General features: G+C 35.1%; 2 protein-coding genes across 2 annotated transcripts in view; both read right to left on the bottom strand.

Moving 5' to 3' along the window:
* The window catches only part of LOC131948330 (uncharacterized), a 33326-nt gene extending 21416 nt beyond the window's left edge, over positions 1–11910 (bottom strand). Inside the window, exons 1-8 of the mRNA XM_059309907.1 lie at positions 11890–11910; positions 11429–11537; positions 10062–10165; positions 8970–9067; positions 7102–7269; positions 3694–3840; positions 667–728; positions 458–532 (exon numbers count right to left, since the gene is read on the bottom strand). Coding sequence (XP_059165890.1) covers positions 458–532; positions 667–728; positions 3694–3840; positions 7102–7269; positions 8970–9067; positions 10062–10165; positions 11429–11483 — 709 coding nt within the window. The 5' untranslated portion in view covers positions 11484–11537; positions 11890–11910. The remainder of the gene's footprint in view (positions 1–457; positions 533–666; positions 729–3693; positions 3841–7101; positions 7270–8969; positions 9068–10061; positions 10166–11428; positions 11538–11889) is intronic.
* A 3142-nt stretch (positions 11911–15052) lies between these two features.
* On the bottom strand, positions 15053–23870 carry LOC131948322 (uncharacterized). The gene is made up of 5 exons (XM_059309899.1): positions 23757–23870; positions 22031–22261; positions 21143–21325; positions 19429–19596; positions 15053–15157 (listed from the first exon to the last, which is right to left on the bottom strand). The coding sequence occupies exons 1-5, from the start codon at positions 23809–23811 to the stop codon at positions 15150–15152; spliced, it is 645 nt and encodes a 214-aa protein (XP_059165882.1). The 5' UTR covers positions 23812–23870; the 3' UTR covers positions 15053–15149.
* Between the last annotated feature and the right edge of the window lie 566 nt (positions 23871–24436).

Below are 24436 nucleotides of genomic sequence, written 5' to 3' on the forward strand. Positions count from 1 at the left end.
GTCTAGGTCTAGGTCTAGGTCTAGGTCTAGGTCTAGGTCTAGGTCTAGGTCTAGGTCTAGGTCTAGGTCTAGGTCTAGGTCTAGGTCTAGGTCTAGGTCTAGGTCTAGGTCTAGGTCTAGGACTTAATCAACCTAATTTTGATAAAATACTTATATATGAAACTTTATCAACCTAGCTGTCACGGTACTCAAGTTATCGTGTTTACACACACACACACACACACACACACACACACACACACACACACACACACACACACACACACACACACACACACACACACACACAGACACACAGACATACGGACAAGATTGCAAAATTATGTTTTTCTGTATCAGTGAAGTGTAAAACGTCGAGATTTGTAAAAATCTCGATTTTTTTTTTTGCACGATTACAAGACTTTCTGTATACTTCGTATATACGAGAAAGTAAAAAGACATAATAAACTATAATTACCCGCCGGAAAGAGTCCATCATTTTGTGACCCAAGTAGCAAGCAGCCAAATCTTTGCTCGCCAGTTAAAAAAGCGGCTAAAGCATGACAAAATCATAACATTTTTAGCAATTCCCCGAATTAAAATGGACATTATAAACTGTGTTAATGTATGACTTGAAATAAAAATAGAAATCAAAGTACAGATAGAATTTCAAAAGATATTAATTACCGTGGACAAACCTATTCTGTTCGTAGGTAATTATAAAGACAGTAATGTCCTCCGGCACGTATCTGGAGAGCGTACACAAGGTTATAATTGACTAATTAATGAGATTGTCCTATTAAAAAAAAAAACTGAGAAAAAAGTCTCCAGAAACTAGTAAAGTGGAAACATGTTTTTGTGTCTGTCAAATATAATAATTTACTGGGCATTATTTGAAAAAAATGAGGAATTTTATTATGTTATATTCCAGAATTTAAAATATAATATAACATTAATTATTTTTAAAAAATATTACAGAATCTAAAATGTACTATAACAGTAATTATTTGCAATAAGTTTTACTACTTATTTCTTTTCATTTTATTCCAGAATCTAAAATTTAATATAACAGTAGTTATTTTTAATGATTTAACCACTAAGTTCTTTCAATTATATTCCAAAATCAAAATTGCAATATAAAAATAATTATAAGTAATGAATTGTACCACTTATGTTTTTCAATTATAATCTAGAATATAAAATGCAATATAACAATAATTATTCGTAAAGAATATTACCTCTTATTTCTTTCTTCTTCAAAGTTAGATACATTATCATGATTTGTACTTATAGTTCAAACGACAAATTAAAAACAAAATTAAGAACTGAATCGGCATTTTTTTAAAAATAGCAATGCGTTAAATTCAGCTAAATCAAACGCACCATCTATTTGGAATAGTTACAAAAAAAAATATTCTTTTTGAAATTTCTCAAGAGTAACCTAAGATTATCAACTTACGCCTCTGAAAACAAAAGAAACTCTGCATGAAAGAAACTCTGTTTCTGACTTTTCTTATCTATACCAGAACCCGCTATGTTCCGTGAATTATTTACAAAGAATTTCTACACTGAAGGTTTTTAGTCGGGGTGCTAATAGAAATGGCAAAATTCAGCTTTTAAACAGTGGAGAGTACTGCTTTTTAAAAGAAAATCCCTTCAAACAAATCATAACAAAAACCAAAACCGCAACCACAAACAGAAACACAAACATAAACACAAACACGCACATACACACAAACGAAAATCAAAGTACGAACAAAAACGTAAAAACAAAGAATAAAGGTATGGGTGAAAGTGAATGTGAATGTGAATGCAAAAGTTAAGGTAAATTATAAAAGGTAAAAGTAAAATGTAAAATGTAAAAAGTTAAAAGATAAAAGACAAAAGGTGAAAGGTAAAAGGTAATTGGTAATAGGTTATAGGTAGTAGGTAGTAGGTAGTAGGTATTAGGTAGTAGGTAGTAGGTAGTAGGTAGTAGGTAGTAGAAAGTAGGTAGTAGTTAGTAGGTAAAAGGTAATAAGTAATTGGTAATAGGTAATAGGTAATAGGTAAAAGAAAATATGTAATATGTAACAGCTAATAGCTAATAGGTAATTGGTAATAGGTAATAGGTAAACGTAAATCTTTCCGGGAATACTGTCATCACGAAACCGATGATGGCGATCAGATGAAAGTTAGGCATCTAACAAACACGTACACATCATGTACAAGTCCAACAACCACGTACATACATTATGTACAAGTCCAACAACCACGTACATACATCATGTACAAGTCCAACAACCACGTACACACATCATGTACAAGTCTAACAACCACGTACATACATCATGTACAAGTCCAACAACCATGTACATAAGTCATATACAAGTCCAACAACCACGTACACACATCATGTACAAGTCCAACAACCACGTACACACATCATGTACAAGTCCAACAACCACGTACATACATCATGTACAAGTCCAACAACCACGTACATACATCATGTACAAGTCCAACAACCATGTACATACATCATGTACAAGTCCAACAACCACGTACACACATCATGTACAAGTCCAACAACCACGTACATACATCATGTACAAGTCAAACAACCACGTACACACATCATGTACAAGTCCAACAACTATGTACATACAGCATGTACAAGTCCAACAACCATGTACATACATCATGTACAAGTCCAACAACCACGTACATACATCATGTACAAGTCCAACAACCACGTACATACATCATGTACAAGTCCAACAACCACGTACATACATCATGTACAAGTCCAACAACCACGTACATACATCATGTACAAGTCCAACAACCACGTACATACATCATGTACAAGTCCAACAACCACGTACATACATCATGTACAAGTCCAACAACCACGTACATACATCATGTACAAGTCCAACAACCACGTACATACATCATGTACAAGTCCAACAACCACGTACATACGTCATGTACAAGTCCAACAACCATGTACATACATCATGTACAAGTCCAACAACCACGTACATACATCATGTACAAGTCAAACAACCACGTACATACATCATGTACAAGTCCAACAACCACGTACATACATCATGTACAAGTCCAACAACCACGTACACACATCATGTACAAGTCCAACAACCACGTACATACATCATGTACAAGTCCAACAACCACGTACATACATCATGTACAAGTCCAACAACCACGTACACACAGCATGTACAAGTCCAACAACCACGTACATACATCATGTACAAGTCCAACAACCACGTACACACATCAAATAAAACAACCCTCTTTAGACCTAGAGATACGTTGGGCAGAGGCAATGTTCCTTTGTTTCCTGATACATGAAGAAAATGTGTGGTTAGCACTATGCCAAGCCTCGTTTACTTTGCATAAAATGAGTTATGTACCGATGGACATTTAACTAAATTGGACTCAAACTCGATTCTTTCTGGTTAGCAGCCTAGTGCTCTGCCGCTTAGCCCCAGCCGCCCCATCAACACACACATACTTTTATTTACATGAAGCGAGAAATTACTTTTCTACATCATTCTAAAACATACAAAATTATACAAGAATTGTATTCAAACCTAGTAAAAATTGAACTTTTTGGTTAAATCAGTACCGAAGAATTAATATCGATTTTATCTAGCTATTTAAATATATTTTTTTAATTGTTGAAAATGTCAAAATATTTACGGTTTAGCCATTATGCCATCCTGTTGCATTTGTGTTGACTTCAGCATATACCCTTCGAATAGAGGACCCTCTGAGTCTGCGTATGATTGGTACTCAATTGAAATACGTTGCGCCTGTAAACTAAAGACGCTTACAGTTTTGTAGTTTCTGGGGAAAAAAAATGTCGATACTAAAAGATATATAATATACATTTATTAAACGAAGCAACAACAGCTTTGGTCGTTAGCTCAATGTCACTGTTTAAGAATTCTTTCACTTTCTTCTTCGTTCTAAATTTTGATGTTAAAAAGGATTTCCTCCAACACAAATAAGTATTACGTGTCAACTGGTTATATGCTTTATAGGCCGTCATAAGCGATCATATATATATATATATATATATATATATATATATATATATATATATATATATATATATATATACATATATATATATACATATATACTAGGCATACTGCATAGCTTCGCTTAGGTTTTCAAAAACATTTGAGAAGTTGTGCTTAATTATTTAGTGATGGATGAGGTGAGGAGTGCTTAAATTTAAACAGTAATGCTAATTTTAGAGAATATGTTGTTGGTTGATGTTTAACATCCGTTTTCAGCAGATATTTTTGAAAGTACGCAATCTATGACTAAAATGGAATTATAACTACAGAGGTTCCATGAACAGTATATCTCATAATTTATATTACATTGACTTTTTAAATTATTTTTTATTTAATTAGGATACGTAGCTTAATAAACAACTTATGTTTTTACTAAAACAAATGCTATACTTTGTCATTTTCTGTTTCTGTTTAAAATAGTATAAAATTATTTGAAAAATAATTATTTTAAAAAGGTATCTCCCTTGAAAATGGACCGAATGACGTATGTCTTTGTTTACGTTTTTAAACAAACAATTTCTATGCTTATATAAGAAAATACGATATCGGAACATATTTAACGACTACAATGGCTTTTTCCGACGGGAATAAAGGTTTTTTGTTACCCTCCAGGGTCGGTCTACGACCTCAAATAATATTAAGGGGATCGTTCGTTAATTTATTTACATATATCTCATATAAGATTTTCATTCGCAGTCATGTTTTAGCCCTCGTCGAGGGCTTTGAGTCAAACCGACAGTTTTCCCTAAAGGTTAAGCCACTTACCTAGGAGCATGCAAAAAACATTAGCCATATATACTGAGTTTAAGTACCGTAAAATCCGCCTTGAAATGACCCTCTGTTTTTCCCATAAAATACAAATATTATATAGGGAAATACAACTAGTCGGTTTTGACCCCTTTACGAAGTTTTGCCGGACATGGCGAGTTTTTTGTGACACACCTAGGTGTTCTCCTACCACCTCACACAATTTCAAGGGGGGGCCGTCGAAGGAAAGTTTTTTTTTGTAATAGAGATCATATAAAGTGAATTTCACTCGCGGTCACTTTTTAGCCCTCGTCGAGGGCTTTGAGTAAAACCAACAGGACTCCCCTACGGCCAAGCCATTTACCTATAAACATGCCAAACATTAGCCAGATGTCAAGAGGGTAAGTGCCCTAAAATCCGTTTTCAAATTACTCTGTTTTTCCCATAAAATACAATGATTATATAGGGAAATACAACTGGTCAGTTTTGACCCCTTTACGAAGTTTTCCCAGACATGCCGAGTTTTTTGTGACATCCTTAGGCGTTCTCCTACCACCTCACAAATATCAAGGGGGTCGTTTGGCAAGAATATTTTTCGTTATATATCTCAAATAATGAGATTTTCACTCGCGGTCATCGTTTATCGCTCGTCGAGGACTTTGAGTCAAAGTCAAACCGAAAATGTTCCCAAACATGGAAAAAATTAGCCCGATATACCAAGTTTAAGTGCCCTAAAATTCGTTTTCAAATTACCCTGTTTTTCCCATAAAATACAAAGATTATATAGGGAAATACAACTGGTCAGTTTTGACCCCCTACGAAGTTTTCCCAGATATGCCGAGTTTTTTGTGACAACCATAGGTGTTCTCCTACCACCTCACAAGATATCAAAGGGGTGAGGTCATTCGGCAAAAGTTTTTTTTCGTAATACAGCCCATATAAGGCGCCGGTCTGTCGAGGTCAGTTTTGACCCCCCTCTCAGTGGAGGCTGCTTTCACGTTCTTAACAAGCTACTGATAGTGTTTAAAGCAAATATTTTCAGTGGCAGCATTGGTACTGTCGAATTCACAAATTATTAATTACTGAAAAGTAGAAAATAAAACAACTAAATAGCGGCATATGATACATTATTATGTACCTCTACCACTGGTAAAGATAACGCAATAACCGGATTCGTTTTGGATGATATAAGACTGATGACTTACGAAACTAAAAAGACTACCAGAAAACAAAAACTCTTCGTGGACCCGAATCTACAGTCTAGGGTAAAAACACTCACGAAGACCTTCTGCATCTAATAATACTTTTAAATCAATCTACAACCTTCTAATATGCATACAAGTCTAAATAATAAATAGCTATGTAAAAACAATAGAAATATACAGTAATGGAAGACCCAACTTACGATTTTAGGAATAACACACTGAAACTACTAACACTGGATAAGGTACCGAAGTAATCAACACAACCTACGTGTTCTTAAAATGAGACACAGAAAAATACCGAATACACTGGGAACTTAGAGATAATATCTGCTTAAACTAGAAGATACAACATGGCGTCGTACGTGGCTCTCTCTCTCCTGGGTGTCTAGTGGGCTGAAATATTTCTGGCTTATATACCACTCTGAAAATTATGAGATGTTGACCTCAATGTCAGGAACCATCGGGGGGGGGGGGGGGGGGAGGGAGGAGCCAAAGCACGAGTCACGCGAACTCAGTGGTGAATACTATCACAGGAGTGTGATGGACAATTTCTTTAGTGTGAACAACAGATGGCTCAAGGCCATTTAAAATATTAATATAATTAATAATAAAGAAGTAAGAAGACCTAAGTAAGTTACAACATATACATATATATATATATATATATATATATATATATATATATATATATATATATATATATATATACAGGGGCGTACCGAGGGGGGGCGGAGGTGCGGACCGCACCGGGTAACACCATTTAGGGGGGGGGGGGGGTGACACCAAGGCAAAAAATAGCAAAATATATAGAGAAAATCTTGAGGGGGGTGCAAATCGAAAGTTTGATGGGGAGGTGCAAATCGAAAACTTGAGGGAGGGGGGGATGCAAATCGAAAATTTGAAAGTTTGCCCCCGGGAAGGGTCGCTACGCCTCTGGGGGGGTTACACCATTAAGTGCCGCACCGGGTGACACCCGACCTCGCTACGCCACTGTATATATATATATATATATATATATATATATATATATATATATATATATATATATATATATATCCAGAATAACTTACGATTTTGTACGAATCATCACGGCATATTCAATACTCCAGTCAATGGTGGGTATTGATCGGAAATTGTCGATGGCGACCTTACTAGTCAATTCAGTCAGCGCGACAAATTCGAAAGGGTTTGCAGTCTCCATCTCCAACAGGAAGTGGCTGTATTCCTTAATTCCGTCCCTAGTTATGGAAAAAATAATATTGAAGTGATTTTATTCTCCAATTATGTCCCTTGTTAGGTAAAAGAATGTTACATTGGAGCCAACAGAAAGTGATTTTATTCTTCAATTGTGTCCCTTCTTAGGAAAAAAAAAAGTAATATTACAATGGACCCAACCCAGAATCATCATCTGTTTCAGTAACCTCGGTTTACAAGTGGATAATATTGTCAGCACTATGTCCAGCTGCCTTTGATTTCCTAACGTGAGTTAGGTGCCCATTAGAGCTGGGCGGACTCAGGTACGTTCTATTGATTTGAACCCGAGTAACCCAGAATAGTCTCGGGATTTTTCGAAAGACCCATGAAATATTTTAACAATTGAATACGATGTTATTAAATTAAACATGGCTTTAAAATCTTATTAATTTTTTTTTCGTTGATTTTTACTAAAGTTTGAATGTTATGCGCCATTGAGGCCATTGACTCCGATTTCAGCCTGCTTTTCTTTTTGGATTTGCTTCCATAGCCTATGTCCAACCAAGAACAAACTACAAGGCAGCAGTTGTTTGATTTTCGAATTGTCTCTCCTAGAAGAGTGGCTGTCCCCAGGGTTCGAACTCGAGACTTTTCGGTTTAGCAACCATGAGCTTTACCGACTCGACCACGCCGAAGATTCAGTAATTTAGGTTATTAAGAAAAAAAACCCAACAATTTGGTATTTTCTTTTTTTTTTACTAATTTATAAGTATTATATTTTTTATATTTTATTGTTGGAATCTTTGTAATTGACAACTAAAGGACAGTATAATAATTTCTATTTGGCCTGTATGTTCACTTTGAACATATTTTTAATAAGTATTTCCTGTAATGTTGAAAATAAGCATAATTTTTCCGGCTGCATAATTAAATGTTTGTTTCTTCATTCTAGTAAATTGAATATGTGTTACCTTCTTTAAAAAAACGGTTTAAAAAAATTATACGTTCAGTATAATCAGCATATTTTTCTCCGTAAAAGGACGCATGTTTAAGTTCGACTCATTTAGCTGAATATACTGATCTCATTAAATCAAAAAAAATTCTGACAAACAGCTGTTTTTATATAATTAGATAAAGTAAGTACTTTTTTTTCAAATGTTTAAAAACATCTCAACGTTTTTTAAAAATGTTTAAATATATTGGGGTTTTTTCCAAAATGTATTCGTATAAATGTTTTACTGAAAACATAATTTTCTATTTTACATTAGTCATGAAACACCAAACAAGAGCCCTCTGAATAAAATTAATTTTAGATTCCCGTACAGTAGCGTAGCGAGGGGGGGGGCATATGTCCCCGGGCGCCGACCTTAGGGGGGTGCAAATCGAAAGTTTGAGGGGGGTGCAAATCGAAAGTTTGAGGGGGGGCTGGGTAAAAATGAAAAGTTCGAGAGGGGGTGGAAATCGAAAATTTGCTCCCAAGGGGGCGCCAAATTGAAAGTATGTCCCCGGGCGCCGGGAAGGGTCGCTACGCCTCTATTCCCGTATTCAAAATGTTTTGCACGATCATTTTATCACCATACGGAAGTAATTAATTTTAACTCTACAAAAAATAAAAAAATTATGATAATAATTATGATAAATATATAATAAAAATTATTATTACATTCTGATAGATTGAACATTTTTCCTAATAATAAAAATAATGTGATAAGTAAATAATTATTTTAAAAAAAATTGTTACTACACTTCAACTAATGTATAGGTCGTTCTTGAGTTCTGTCTCAGATTTCTTTCATGCGTCACCAGAACATTCCGACTGTTCTTGTAATCTAAATAACGAATCTGAAATTAGAAGAAAGAATCGACAGCTTAAGTTGTGAATCTATTAAAGCTTGCTATATAGAACAGCAGCGTTTGTCATTCCTATGGAAATTTAACCTTAGCATCAAATTTTACTAAAGTAGACATTTCTTCATATACATTGAAGTTAGACTTAAAAATCCGATGAAGTTTGAAAGAATTATGAATGCTTTTTTGTTCGCCTGAACCAAGCACTAATTTAACCACTTATTAAACTTCAATGGTGTTTTATTTAATTTTATGTTAATCTTCTTATTAGATTTACAAAGTGTAATGTTTTACTAAAATAAATTAATTAATATATATAAATGAATTTTGTAAATCTGTAAGCTAATAAGCTAAAGGAAATGAAAATCTAATAAAAAAAACTTTCTTTTGTAGGTATAAGCTTTATGCAAATGATATTTATAAAATAACACATTTACCGAAGCAAGATATTTGGTTTCTTTTTTGTCTATTTTTAGCAAATTAAAGTATTATTATATTTTATTTATTTCATTGATTTTACTTATAATAAATGCTAAACAAAACCTAAAATAAAATTCTACATTAATTTTTAAAGATTTTTAAAACAGTAGGGACCAAAATCTTTTATCCCGTTTATTCTCTAAACTTTTTTTTTTAGAAAATTACCTCCCCCCCCCCCCCCCTACACCTTCTTTAACGTTCAGCGAAGGCCTTTTGGCGTCAAAGAATCAATGAACAATCGCTGAACTTTTCAACAAGGTCATCAAGCAACCTTAACCGAATATCCTTACAAAGGCCATTATTTCATTTAAAATCAGTTACAAATCCAAGATATACTGTCCTTAAATAAACTGATGTGAACTTGTAAATAGACGATCTAGCGAAACTCACAAATATAACGAACATCCTTATAAATGCCGTTATGTCATTTAAATGTTAAAACCTCAACGATAATTTGTCCTTAGTAAAATGATGTGAACTCGTAAATACACGATCTAGAAAAACTCACGTGTAGATCGTTATCCGGGTATACGGTGACAAACGTCAAGAGAAGTGAGTACTTATTTTTGATGGGATTTGGCCCCCACACATACACAAGTTCTTGAGCTGCACCTGTATTTGGGGTGGAGAAAAAAGATATTATTCTATCCGATGTAAAACTGTCCCCAGATTTCAACGCCAACTATCATTTTAATCTCGTACATGGTATAATAAACCGAGGCTAGTAATACCATTGATAAAAGTAAAGTTAAGTTCCCTTTCAAACCTGACGGTCTATAGGGCAAGTGAAGTAGAGTTTACTTGTTTCTGTGACCTCAGCATATGAAGAGATAGTGTGTTCGGCACTATGCTCAGCCGCCTTTACTTTTACTAACGTGAGTTAGGTACCCATCAGAGTTGGTTGGACTCAGGGACGGTCTACTGACTTCAACCCGGATTCGAACTCGAGACTTACGTGTTAGCAGTTCAGCTCTCTACCACTAGACCACACCATCTTCCCCTAGTGCAGGGGTCTCCAAACCTTTCAGTCCGAGGGCCGCATCAACTATCAAATTTTAGTTCGGGGGCCAGTTTCTTCCAGGCATGTCTTTGATTTTTCTGCGCAAAGTTCCTCATCCATCACCAAACAAACGATTTTTCCTTGGACAAAAAGATCTCCGCGGGCCGGATGAGAGGACTTCGCGGGCCGCATCCGACCCGCGGGCCGTAGTTTGGAGACCCCTGCCCTAGTGGATGCCTTGCCCTAGTTTGGACTAGACTTTTGTCTAAATCAAGTGATGACGCCACAATGTTAGCATATTTTTCTACGCACATTGTACATGCTGATCAAAACAAATTTACTTTTTCTGTAAACAAGGGTAGAGTCAGTGGCGTAGCGAGGTCGGGTGTCACCCGGTGCGGCACTTAATGGTGTCACCCCCCTGAGGCGTGGCGACCCTTCGCGGGGACAAACTTTCAAAATTTCGATTTGCACCCCCCCCCCCCCCCACTCAAACTTTCGATTTGCACCCCCCCCCCCCTCAAACTTGCGATTTGCACCCCGATCAAATTTTTCGCTATATATTTTGCTATTTTTTGCCTTGGTGTCACCCCCCTAAATGGTGTCACCCCCCCTAAATGGTGTCACCCGTTGCGGTCCGCACCCCCCCCCCCCCCCGAAGAGATGCCTGGAAGAAATTCTGCACACCGTCCGTTTGTTTGTAGCAAATAAACACTTGCAAAACGCATGTAAAACCCAAGCCTTGTACAGGTTAAAGTATATATTTTCTATGTAAATGTATATTTCGTTGGAGAGTGGGGGGGGGGGGCGGTGAAAGTACTTCGGTGCCCCCGCCCATCCCACGGAGTGAGGACTAAAAGAAACACTCATCTTACCCGTTTTAGCAGCCATCCATAAAAAACATGCTAAGAGCAAGATTCTTTCACACATGGTCAGTTCCTCCCGCAATAATATTTAAAAATGTTTGTTGTAAAACCTAAAATACTTTTTAAAATTGTAATAAAAAGTTGTAGTAACAAGCTTTTTTAAGGCTTTTATATAAGTCGCTAATTAGCCTATATATGTATGTATGTGTGTGTGTGTATGTGTGCACGTGTGTGCGTGTGTGTGTGTGTGTGTGTGTGCGTATGTGTGTGTGTGCGTGTGTGTGTGAATGTGTCTTTTAGTGTATCTCTGCGTATATTAAAACAATAATTTGGCCTGATTGAGCTGAAATTTAGCAAGAATATCGATTTTTTTAACTTAATGATTAGATCTAGTCGAAAAACTTTAATCTAAATTAGTTTTTAAATGTTGGTTTTTTTTTTTAATCTCAATGCTATCAATTATAACAGACATATTTTCAATAACAGCTTCGAAAAAACAACGACTAAAAGTGGGAAATAAATCTCAGACACAAAAAATTACAAAGCTGATCACTTTAAAATGTGATATAAGTCGCTTGTATTCTAATGTATTCTAGATTCTGTATCGAAACGTATCCATGAAATCTTTTAAACGTACAAAACATGGTATTGGTTTCATTAAAAAAAAAACACTACACAAATTGTTATGACAGCTTCCGTTTTGGAAGTACAATTGAAAAGCTACATAAAAAACTGTAAAGCATATTTTACGGCCTAATTTAAATATTTTATTAAAAATAAATAATTGTGAAATGGGTACAAAATGACTTTCGGTTTTTATTTAGGCTAGTAATACTCAAACAACTAATTATTAGCAATATAACAGTAATTTAGCAATATTTCGTTTTGGAATAGTAAAGTAATGATTTTTGTGGTGACTAGGAATGCTACATTATTCAATTTAAATAAAGCACTAGGCTATACCCCATTGTAATAGAGATTAAGGTTTAAATCACTGTCAACATTTTCAATATTATTATAATAAGCATATACTGCAATAAACCGGGATCAGACATTTTTGGCCTATGAATATTTGGTCATCCACTGTTATTGATTTTTAACACACCCCCTCCCCATCATTAAACAACACTTAACCCCCCCCCCACCCCATCCCCAAGTTTAAATGATGTCACACTTCAGGCTTACCTCGAGCCCCAAGGCAAATATGAAAAAAATTTAAAAAAAAAAAAAAGTTATTTATTTTTTAAATATTTTTCTGAGCTTGATCAACATTAAATATATTTAATTTCAATTTATAAAAAAACAAGTTAATTAAAAAAGTCTAGTGACATTTATGCGCAATTTCCTTATGTTATCTAAAAATAGCTCTGACGTATAATGCTGGGGTGCGTTCAAGCTAGAAGAACGATCGGTTTGTAGGTGTTTATGTAATTTTAAAATTTGTGACCGAACGAGAGGATATTTTTGAAAACTTTCTTCGGCAATATTGTTCTAAATTATGGCAGGAATCGATAGGTACATCTTTCAAGTCGCTAAGTGGTCTGGTTGCCGAGATATGGGCAAAAAAATGCATTTTTTCAAGGTTTTTTTGGCTTTTCCTGGAAATCCATGAAAGAAACCCGGAATTTTTATGGCATATGTTCATTCTCGTAACTTTCTTAACATAATTGCTTTTGGAACTAGTCATCGATATTGCTTTGTTGAGGAGGAGATGCGACTTAAAGCCCGGACATCCATTCATACATCCATACATTCATCCATCCATTCCCAGAAATGACGAGTTAATAAACGCAATTCTCCAGAATGGAAATTGCGCTAAAAAACTATTACAAACGAGAAATATAGGCTTAAATTCAGTTTTTTTTTTACATTACTTTTTAAATGGCATCTTACTTTAGCTCCCCCCCCTCTCTCTCCCCACATTAGGAGAGATCGATGTATTTTATGGATAATCACGACAGTATTTTATTTTCATTTTTATGAGATTTGATTTTCAATAACAGTTCATACAAACCTATGTTTATTTTTTTTTTACATGTTCAACAACATTCGTGACTTGTTTTTTTGTTACCATGGCCACTTGGATTGTTTTGTTTCCATTAGATTTGTTATTTAAATCCTCCATCATAAACTAAATAAGGAACGCACAAGAAGAAGAAGAAGATACTACTACTACCGAACCGATTTCTTGAAACTTTTCACGAAGGTCAAGACTCGTTGACAAAGCACTGTGACTAAAATTGTTACATAATTAATTAACTTTTAGAAAACAAAATATTTTAAACATTCAATTAAATAGAACTCGGTATCCTGCCAATGTATGCATTCATTGTTTACTTCTATTTTGTGAGCAATTAATTTTTCCTACTCGATTCTATTTTATTTTATTTTTTCTAAATAAAATATTGAAAATAAAAACATAAAACGAATATTTCTATACCCTGGACGTACCACTACAGCTGTTGTAGTATTCAGAACGTTTAAGGGAGATCACTCCTGATTTTTTTTTTAAAGACAACACAAACACAAAATTGGTGTTAGGGGTCGGCGTGGTCGAGTCGGTAAAGCTCATGGTTGCTAAACCGAAAAGACTCGAGTTCGAACCCTCGGGCAGATGAGGCTCGTTAGCTGGGGGCAGTAATTGGTAGTTTGTTCTTGGTGGGACAAAGGCAATGGAAGCAAATCCAAAAAAAAACTAGGCTGCAATCTGAGTCAATGACCTTAATGGCGCAAGGTTGTTAAATTCGAAAATGTCTCGAGTTCAAACCCTCTGGCTCGATCCCTTCCAACACTAAAAATAGCATGGTGGTGTATAACGGCAAAGATACAGACCTTCATGAATAGATGCCTTAGACAGATACTGAAGCTGAGATGGCAGGACAAAGTGCCGAACTTGGAACTATGGAGGAAAGCTAGGCAGGAGCCTATAGGTGTGCAAATAAGAAGGAGGAAGTGGCGCTGGGTGGGTCACACACTGCGAAAGGCTCACACAAATGTTACACGCCAAGCGCTTGAGTGGAACCCCCAGGGAAAGCGGAAGAGAGGGCGCCCAAGACAGACCTGGAGGCGGAGTCTTCTTGAAGAACTGAAGCCAATAGGGATGTCTTGGGAGATGTCAAAATTAATAGCCGAGGATAGGAAGAAATGGAAGGAAATGGTGGAGGCCCTATGCTCCATAAGGAGCAAAGAGGACTAAGCAAGTATAACGGCAAAGTCGTCAAAATTTCATTTTATTTTATTTTTTGCTTGCTTCCGATTTTTGGACTATATTCTATACTCAAGAAAAAAAGTCACAGTTATAGCTTATTGCATTGTCATCATGTCTGAAAGACAAGAAGACACATGACGAAATGCAGACAGAAGCACCACAGACACACAATAAAAGTCTGTAAAAAAAATAACATTATCAAACTTTTATTGTTATTCTTATAAACAATGGATGAAATATTTTTTTAAAAAATATCTTCAATTATAATAGTAACATTAATCCAACTCAATAAACACAGGACACATTTTTAAATATAAATTCTTCACCTGAGAAAACTAAAGACTTTAAAAAAACTTTTTTTAGAGAGAAAAAACAAATACCATATTGATATTAAAACATTTGGTTATAAATAAAAAAAGAATATAATACAATAAATTTAAATCAATTTAGAGAAATGTAATCCTGGTCTTTTTCAAAGTGATGTTATTTCCTGTCCCTCGTGGAAAATGGTAGAAAAATTTCCTACTCTTCTGTTGAAATAAAAAAATAACAGATTTTTACTACATTATGAACGGCAAGTGTATATTTATAAAGAGCTTTTAGTTAACTCTTACTTCAACAATTAACAAGGGTATAGTGTTCAAATTATACAACATCTGTCATTAGGTCGGGTTTCACAGGTGCGGCACAACCCCCATATATATATATATATATATATATATATATATATATATATATATGCATATATATATATATATATATATATATATATATATATATATATATATATATATATATATATATATATATATATATATATATATTGTTATATTTATAATACATGTATGTCTGTGTAATCATCAGCTCGAGTAGTTGTATTTTTTTACCGTTTTTATTTTCAGGATGTATTTTTAATTTTTGAAACTACGCACGTGATGCTGTACTACGACAAAATTTGAATGCATAGGAAACTGAACTCTATAGGACTAGTAACCAGTTCTACGGCTAAATAAAACTTGCATGAGCCATATAACTGTTTATTGACCTACTTACCAGCCCTATAGCGACCAAAAAGATTCTTCCAGCCTGCTAATTCGCTAGAAGCTCTGCAACACCATTTGTAATATAATTATTCCCCAAATCCATTGCAAAACAATGTAAAACCATTAAGGACAAAATTGATTTAGGAAATGAATTTACTTTTTCGAAACGTTTGTCAACTCATTTCATGGTCGACCTGCAAAATTTAACTTTTCCTCGCTAGTTATTTGATAAGGTTTCAATTTTTCATTTTCATTTTAAGTTCATTTTTTGTTAGGTGAACTAATACATTTCAATGTTTTTGTTATTTAAAAACATAAAATTTGAATTTACTTATTGCATGTAGTAAAATATTTTATGAAAGTTGAAAGAAACTGTTAGCAATATGTAGAGTATTCTGACATTTAACATACTAAAATTAAACTCTTAAGTTTTAAAAATGTACCAAAATTAATGACAATTTTTTTTTAGGTTACACCTAAAAAAATGGTTGTCGCTATTTTTATTTTATAACAAACTATTTCTAAGACTTTATCTATTTATGTTTCTTTGCTTATATAAGGCATACTAGGTTGCATAAAACTGCATGTGATATAGTTTGATGCCAGACTTTAGGTGTGATAGGGGTAAAAAAGAGTTTTCGTTCTTTGGCGCCCCTTAATTGTCAGTAGAAAAAAAAGCTGGTTTCAATTTGTAACATTTGTTTTAGTAAAGTCATTAGAACTCTAGTGTGAAAAGGAAAAGTAATTTACTTCTTTTTTTGTTGAAGTAAAATTTGTTTCATTACAAAAAAAGTGTGTTCGTAATTCTAAGTAATAGTGACTGTTGTTATGCCTAACCCTGTTTGATTACAATCTGTAAGAAAAGTAAAGTTCCCTTTCAAACGTGACGGTCTATGGGGCAAGTGAAGTAGAGTTCACATGTTTCTGTGACCTCGGCATATGAAGAGGTAGTGTGGGCAGAACTATGCCCAGCCGCCTTTACTTTCCCTAACGTGAGTTAGTTACCCATCGGAGTTGGGTGGACTCAGGGACGGTCTATAGACTAGAACCCGGATTCAAATTCGAGACTTACTGGTTAGCAGTCCAGCTCTCTACCGCTAGACCACTCCGTCCCATTACAATCTGTATCAATCTAAAAATATTCATCACATACTGTCATGTAAGTTTAGTGGAAGGACATGAATAGGGTTATATATTTACCACGCCCTTAAAATCTTCATTTTGGCCAACACCCTATCATTTCCTTAATCTATCTGCTTCATGTTTTCGTGACATTTATTTTAAAAATTCATAGTCTCTTAGATATTTTAAAAACACACGAGCTGACCCGCGGCGTATCATACGCCGCTATTTAGTTGTTTTATTTTCTACTTTTCAGTAATTCATAATTTGTGAATTCGACAGTACCAATGCTGCCACTGAAAATATTTGCTTTAAAACACTACCCCCCCCTTTCCACCAACCCCTACCATACAGCCCTCCCCCCCCCCCCCCCCGTGAAAGCAGCCTCCTCTTAGTTACCTCCTGTACGTTTAAAATCGTTTTAAACTAAATTATCTGCCCCTAATAGTCGTCACTAAACCCGGATTTGTAAACATTTAGAGTGAACCACAGCTCACCAGATCATGTGGGGGTGGGGTTGGGGTGGTAGTGATAGTGATAGAGAGGAAGAGAGGGGACTGCAAAGGCGTGCTTGCAGCTTGTTTTCTAACGACTCCCAGAAGAGAATTATATATATAGATGATAACCTCACTGTTAAGTTCAACCATTTTACGTGTTATAGACACACACAAAAAAACATTTTATATCGTTTCTCGTATTTTTTTAAAAAGCACATGTCAGCATGGTGGCGAACTAAATTTTAAAATAAAACCCTTTACATCTTATAGCTCCAATGGTGCTGGTCACCAAAATTTCACGTTAACAGTTGTTAACACTATCAGACATTCAGTAACATATTTGGCAAAACTTAAACATCACTGGCTTAGAAACCAGATCGCCGAATCAGCTTTTAATTCACCATCATTCCCAGGTGGCGTAGCGAGGTCGGGTGTCAACAGGTGCGGCACTCAAACTTTCGATCGCACCTCTTAAAAGACTATTTAACACTCGAATTAATCACTTAAGTAAGTGGAATTAACATTTTTCTCTATATATTTTGCTATTTTTTGACTTGTGTCATCATCTAAATGGTGTCACCCGGTGCGTTCAGCACCCCGCCCCCTCCCCTCGCTACACCCATGATCATTCATTATGTGACCACATAAACCTTATAGTAAAGTCGACAATAAGACACCATCTTTACCGTGCTGCTTTAAACTCACCAACATTCTTTAAAGCAGTTTAGGGGTCATCCATAAATGACGTCACGCTTTTTTGACGATTGTTTTACCTCCCCCCTCCCCTCCGTCACATATCGTCACAAAAAACCATACCCAACTCTAAAATGACGTCACACCGCAGCCTACAACCCCCTCTTGAGTAAAGTCGACAAAAAGACATCATCTTTAGTAAAGTCGACAACAAGACATCATCGTGTTTAGTAAAATCGACCAAAAGACATCATCTTTAGTAAAGTCGACAACAAGACATCATCTTTATTAAAGGCGACCAAAAGTCGTCATCTTTAGTAAAGTCGACCAAAGACATCATCTTTAGTAACGTCGACAACAAGACATCATCTTTAGTAAAGTCGACCAAAAGTCGTCATCTTTAGTAAAGTCAACAAAAAGACATCATGTTTAGTAAAGTCGACCAAAAGACATCATCTTTAGTAAAGTCGACAACAAGACATCATCTTTAGTAAAATCGACAACAAGACATCATCTTTAGTAAAGTCGATCAAAAGTCGTCATCTTTAGTAAAGTCAACAAAAAGACATCATGTTTAGTAAAGTCGACAAAAAGACATCATGTTTAGTAAAGTCGACCAAAAGACATCATCTTTAGTAAAGTCGACAACAAGACATCATCTTTAGTAAAGTCGACCAAAAGTCGTCATCTTTAGTAAAGTCGACAAAAAGACATCATGTTTAGTAAAGTCGACCAAAGACATCATCTTTAGTAAAGTCGACCAAAAGACATCATCTTTAGTAAAGTCGACAAAAAGACATCATGTTTAGTAAAGTCGACCAAAGACATCATCTTTAGTAAAGTCGACCAAAAGACATCATCTTGAGTAAAGTCGACAACAAGACATCATCTTTAGTAAAATCGACAACAAGACATCATCTTTAGTAAAATCGACAACAAGACATCATCTTTAGTAAAGTCGACCAAAAGTCGTCATCTTTAGTAAAGTCGACAAAAAGACATCATGTTTAGTAAAGTCGACAAAAAGACATCATGTTTAGTAAAGTCGACAAAAATACATCATCATTAGTAAAGTCGACAACAAGACATCATCTTTAGTAAAAATCGATCAAAAGACATCATCTTTAGTAAAGTCGACAACAAGACAACATCTTTAGTAAAAATCGACCAAAAGACATCATCTTTAGTAAAGTCGACAACAAGACATCATGTTTAGTAAAAATCGACCAAAAGACATCATGTTTAGTAAAGTTGACCAAAAGACATCATCTTTAGTAAAATCGACAACAAGACATCATCTTTAGTGAAGTCGACAACAAGACATCATCTTTAGTAAAATCGACAAGACATCATCTTTAGTGAAGTCGACAACAAGACATCATCTTTAGTAAAGTCGACAACAAGACATCATCTTTAGTAAAGTCGACAACAAGACATCATGTTTACCCGCGTTGTCCAGAGTTTCGTTGCTCCTCTTCCTCAGCAAAAACATGCCACTGCAGACGACACAACTTGCGACCAGCAGTGTGGTCAGCAGAAGCATGAAGGCTCCACTGCTTTGTGCGTCTGGTGCTTGAGACGCCATGATTTGATCTTCTAACGGACCCTCGGGATCTGTTTAGCATTAGTTTCATCTATTTAGTCATCTTTTTATTTATCCGTCGATCAGTCGGAAAATGTCTGCCTGTCTGTCTATTGGTCGGTCGGTGTGCCTGCTTGTCTGTCTGCCTGTGTGTCTGTCTGTATGTCTGCCTGCCTGTCTGCCAGTGTGTCTGTCGGTATGTCTGCCTGCCTGTGTGTCTGTCGGTATGTCTGCCTGCCTGTGTGTCTGTCGGTATGTCTGCCTGCCTGTGTGTCTGTCTGTATGTCTGCCTACCTGCCTGTGTGTGTGTATGTCTGCCTGCCTGTCTGTCTGTATGTCTGCCTGTGTGTCTGTGTGTCTGTCTGTCTGCCTGTGTCTGTCTGTATGTCTGCCTGCCTGTCTGTCTGTCTGTCTGTCTGCCTGCCTGTCTGTCTGTCGTTCTTTCTGTGTGTGGGTGTGGATTTGGAAGTGGGTGTGGGTCTGCGTGTGGGTACAGGTATGTGTATGGGGGTGGATAGATTGATGGATAGGTGTAAGGGTATGGATATTAGTTTTGGCATAGGTATTGGTAATAGTACAAGTCTGGGTCTGGGTATGTTTCTTTACATACATATTTCTTTTTACATGTATAGACATGTGAACGCGTACGTGTTTCTGCTCACATTAAAACTTGCGGCTGGAGCAAAGCCTTGCGTGTGCCGCCAGTTTTTAAAACATTTAAGATTTCTTTTAACAACGTAACGATTTAAAATACAGAACCTATAAGGCTACTAACAATTTATTTCTCAGACTGATACTTTTCAAAATTCAAACTATTTTTTTTTTGTATTAGTAAATTTTTTTTTTTTTACTTTCTCGTATATACGAAGTATAGAGAAAGTCTTGTAATCGTGCAAAAAAAAAATTGAGATTTTTACAAATCTCGACGTTTTACACCTCACTGATACGGAAAAACATAATTTTGCAATCTTGTCCGTATGTATGTGTGTCTGTCTGTGTGTCTGTGTGTGTGTGTGTGTAAACACGATAACTTGAGTACCGTTACAGCTAGGTTGATCAAATTTCATATATAAGTATTTTATCAAAATCGTAGATCCATATCAACTTTTGAGAGATTTCCAATAACCGGAAGTGTCACTTTTTCTACATTTTTCAAAAGTCTATAACTTGAGTACTAATTCAGATAAATGAATGAAATTTTATATATAAGTAAAAGATCTAATTCTCTACCTTCTGTCAAAGTTTGTGTAATTTCCGTTAATAGGAAGTACTAATTTACGCCATTTTTGATTTCTCAAAAAAACGCATGTAAATATATAAAGTACTAATAATATTGCGCACTATTATGCACATTTCATTTGGCGCTCACCTGGTGTGCAATTCTTTTTTCTACGAGATTTTATTTTATTTTAAAAACCTTAAGTATTTAAAATGGAGTTCCCATCCCCTGTTGTTTTATATAAGCATATCCGAGAAAGTTTAGGGGAGATCACTCCCGGTTTATTTTGGAATATTCTTCCAACTAGCTATTGCTAAGTTAAGAACGATTTTTATAACACCAGTTGTAAAACATATCACCTGCATATGCTTGCAGTTCGCACATATTGAGTGTTCCCGACAGTATTTTTATGTGGACTTTCTTCACGTTCGTATTCACATTGACCTGGTAAACTCTACTCACACCGCTGGAAAGCGCAGTCGTCATAACTAACGTTTCGCAGACATCGTAGCACATCACTTCAGCTTTCCACTCTGAGCTTCCTGAGAGAATAATAGTTCAAGCAGTTTAATTTACATAAGCAGTGAGTTATGTCGGCTCTTTTACATTGAATGCTAAATGTCGAGAGAATAATATTTCAAGAAAACAATCTGTATCTTTTCTTCCTCGTCTGTAGTTGCTTGTTATCATAATCATAATCTTAATCGTAATCATATGATAATTATAATAATTACGATAATTATAATTATCATAATTATTATAATTATTATAATTATCATAATTATCAGCATAATCATAATCATCACTATCATCATCATAATTATAATCATCATCATCATCATAATCATAATTATAATCATCATCATCATAATTATAATCATCATCATCATCATCATCATCTACTCCCGTTGGTGCCCTAATCCTATCGTTCAAACGAAGTAGGATTCACCTGTTTCAGCGACCACGACATGACCTTGCAGCTTTTACCTGACCGAACCTGACTCTGCTACCTATCAGATCTGGGAATCGTCAGGTATGTCTAATAGAATTCCAATTCTAGATTCGAACTCGAGACTTTCAGGTAATCATCTGCGCGCCCTACCACTGCACCATTTCTACATCAAAAAAAAAAATTCTTTACATCACTTCGCGATCAGAACTTGATACAATCACTGATGCCCCCCCCCCCCCCCCCCACTCCTTACCCTAAGTTAAACCCTACGAACCACCCAGGTAAACTAAGCTACCTGGTGTATAAATCATGATACGCTCAAGGAGAGTGAGCGCTGAGAAAGTCAAAGTCAGGTCTCTTGCTTCTTCCGTGTTGACACAGGTAGAAAATCGATCGCCGTCCGTGAGGTTTTTGGCAATTTCTGGCATGGGGTTCGATCCACCAACTAGGAGTGTAAAGAACGGGGAACGGGGGACCCCTTTATGTGTGGTCCTATTGTCGGCTACAGCCGAGTCTGCTTGTTGCCCTAGGAGAGAATCATGAAATAATTTATTGGAGAAAATCATAAAATGATTCATTTGAGAAATAAGATGATTTATTGGAGAAAATCATAAAATGATTTATTTGAGAAAATCATAAAATGACTTTATTTGAGAAATAAGATGATTTATTGGAGAAAATCATAAAATGATTTATTTGAGAAATCATAAAATGATTCATTTGAGAAAATCATAAGATGATTTATTTGACAAAAATCATAAGATGATTTATTTGAGAAATTCATGAGGTGATTTATTTGAGAAAATCATAAAATGATTTATTTGAGAAAATCATAAAATGATTTATTTGAGAAAATACGATGATTTATTTGAGAAAATTCTGTAATGATTTTTTTGAGAAAATCATAAAATGATTTATTTGAGAAAATCATAAAATGATTCATTTGAGAAAATCATAAAATGATTTATTTGAGAAAATCATAACATGATTTTTTTGACAAAATCATAAGATGATTTATTTGAGAAATTCGTGAGGTGATTTATTTGAGAAAATCATAAAATGATTTATTTGAGAAAATACGATGATTTATTTAAGAAAATTATGTAATGAATTTTTGTAGAAAAATCATAAAATGATTTATTTGAGAAAGTCGTAAGATGATTTATTTGAGAAAATCATAAGATGATTTATTTGACAAAAAGCATAAGATGATTTATTTTGAAATTCATAAAATTATTTATTTGAGAAAATCAAAAGATGATGTATTTGACAAAAATCATAAGATGATTTATTTGAGAAATTCATAAAATGATTTATTTGAGAAAATCATAAGATGATGTATTTGACAAAAATCATAAGATGATTTATTTGAGAAATTCATGAGGTGATTTATTTGAGAAAATCATAAAATGATTTTTTTGACAAAATCATAAAATGATTTATTTGAGAAATTCATGAGGTGATTTATTTGAGAAAATCATAAAATGATTTATTTGAGAAAATCATAAAATGATTTATTTGAGAAAATATTACGTGGTAACCCAAGGTGCAGCTTTCAACCAATATAAGGAAAAAAAAAGATCCACATCTATTGTGGGATGTCCATGACTCTTTTTTTTTAAATTTATATGTGTATGTACATTTATATTCGCATTGACATGTACATTAACGTTTGCGTTTACATTTCGTTAGTGATTACGACTTGGATTTCAATTACCATTTGGTGCATGAGTGTATACTTGATTATGTTGTACGTACGTCATGGAGTCTGTCTAACCTCCGTTATGTCATACGCACGTCATACATACTGCCCTACAACCGTCCAACGTCTTCATGTTGTACGCACGTCATACAGACTGTCTTACCTCCGTTATGTCATACGTACGTCATACATACTGTCTCACCTCCGTTATGTTGTACGTACGTCATACAGACTGCCTTACCCCCGTTACGTCAAACGTACGTCATACGGACCGCCTTACCCCCGTTACGTCAAACGTACGTCATACAGACCACCTTACCCCCGTCCAAATGAAACGACGTCGCCTTGAGTTTTGTGGCGACGGCTACTTCCATCTTCTGCACCACCCTCGGCTTCACCCAATGGACGGTCACATGATTATCCTTACTGATGACCAAAGAGTAGTCTTCTGTCAGCGGTACCATTCTTTGGGTTTTCTCGACTCGTATATATATGTCCATTTTATCTTCAGTGATTTGACTTAGATCAGCTAGAAAAATTATAGATAAACACACATATATATAGAATATATACTTATATAATAAATATATAATATGTATATACATATATATATATATATATATATATATATATATATATATATATATATATATATACTATGTAGAATATATATATATATATATATATATATATATATATATATATATATATATATATATATATATATATATATATATATATATATATATATATATATATACTATAAGTAAAAAGTAAGTAAAGTTTCCCTTTCAAACCTAACGGTCTATGGGGCAAGTGAAGTACAATTCACTTGTTTATGACCTCGGCATATGAAGAGATAGTGTGGTCAGCACTATGCCCAGCCGCCTTTATTTTCCCTAACGTGAGTTAGGTACCCATCTGAGTTGGGACGGTCTACTGACTTGAACCCGGATTCGAACTCGAGACTTACGGGTTAGCAGCCCAGCTCTCTACCGC

The sequence above is a fragment of the Physella acuta genome, unplaced genomic scaffold (assembly GCF_028476545.2).
Source record: "Physella acuta isolate Inbredline_101_S28 unplaced genomic scaffold, ASM2847654v3 ptg000639l, whole genome shotgun sequence".
Taxonomy (NCBI): Eukaryota; Metazoa; Mollusca; class Gastropoda; family Physidae; genus Physella; species Physella acuta.

Bases quoted from the DNA above. Each gene is read 5' to 3' on its own strand.
- LOC131948322 (XM_059309899.1), bottom strand. From the start codon at position 23,811: ATGGAAGTAGCCGTCGCCACAAAACTCAAGGCGACGTCGTTTCATTTG. The intron at 22,262-23,756 runs GTAAGGTGGTCT...ATTCTCTCCTAG, and splicing joins GTCGTTTCATTTGGACGGGG to GGCAACAAGCAGACTCGGCT. The intron at 19,597-21,142 runs GTGATATGTTTT...AATGCTAAACAG, and splicing joins CGAACTGCAAGCATATGCAG to ATCCCGAGGGTCCGTTAGAA.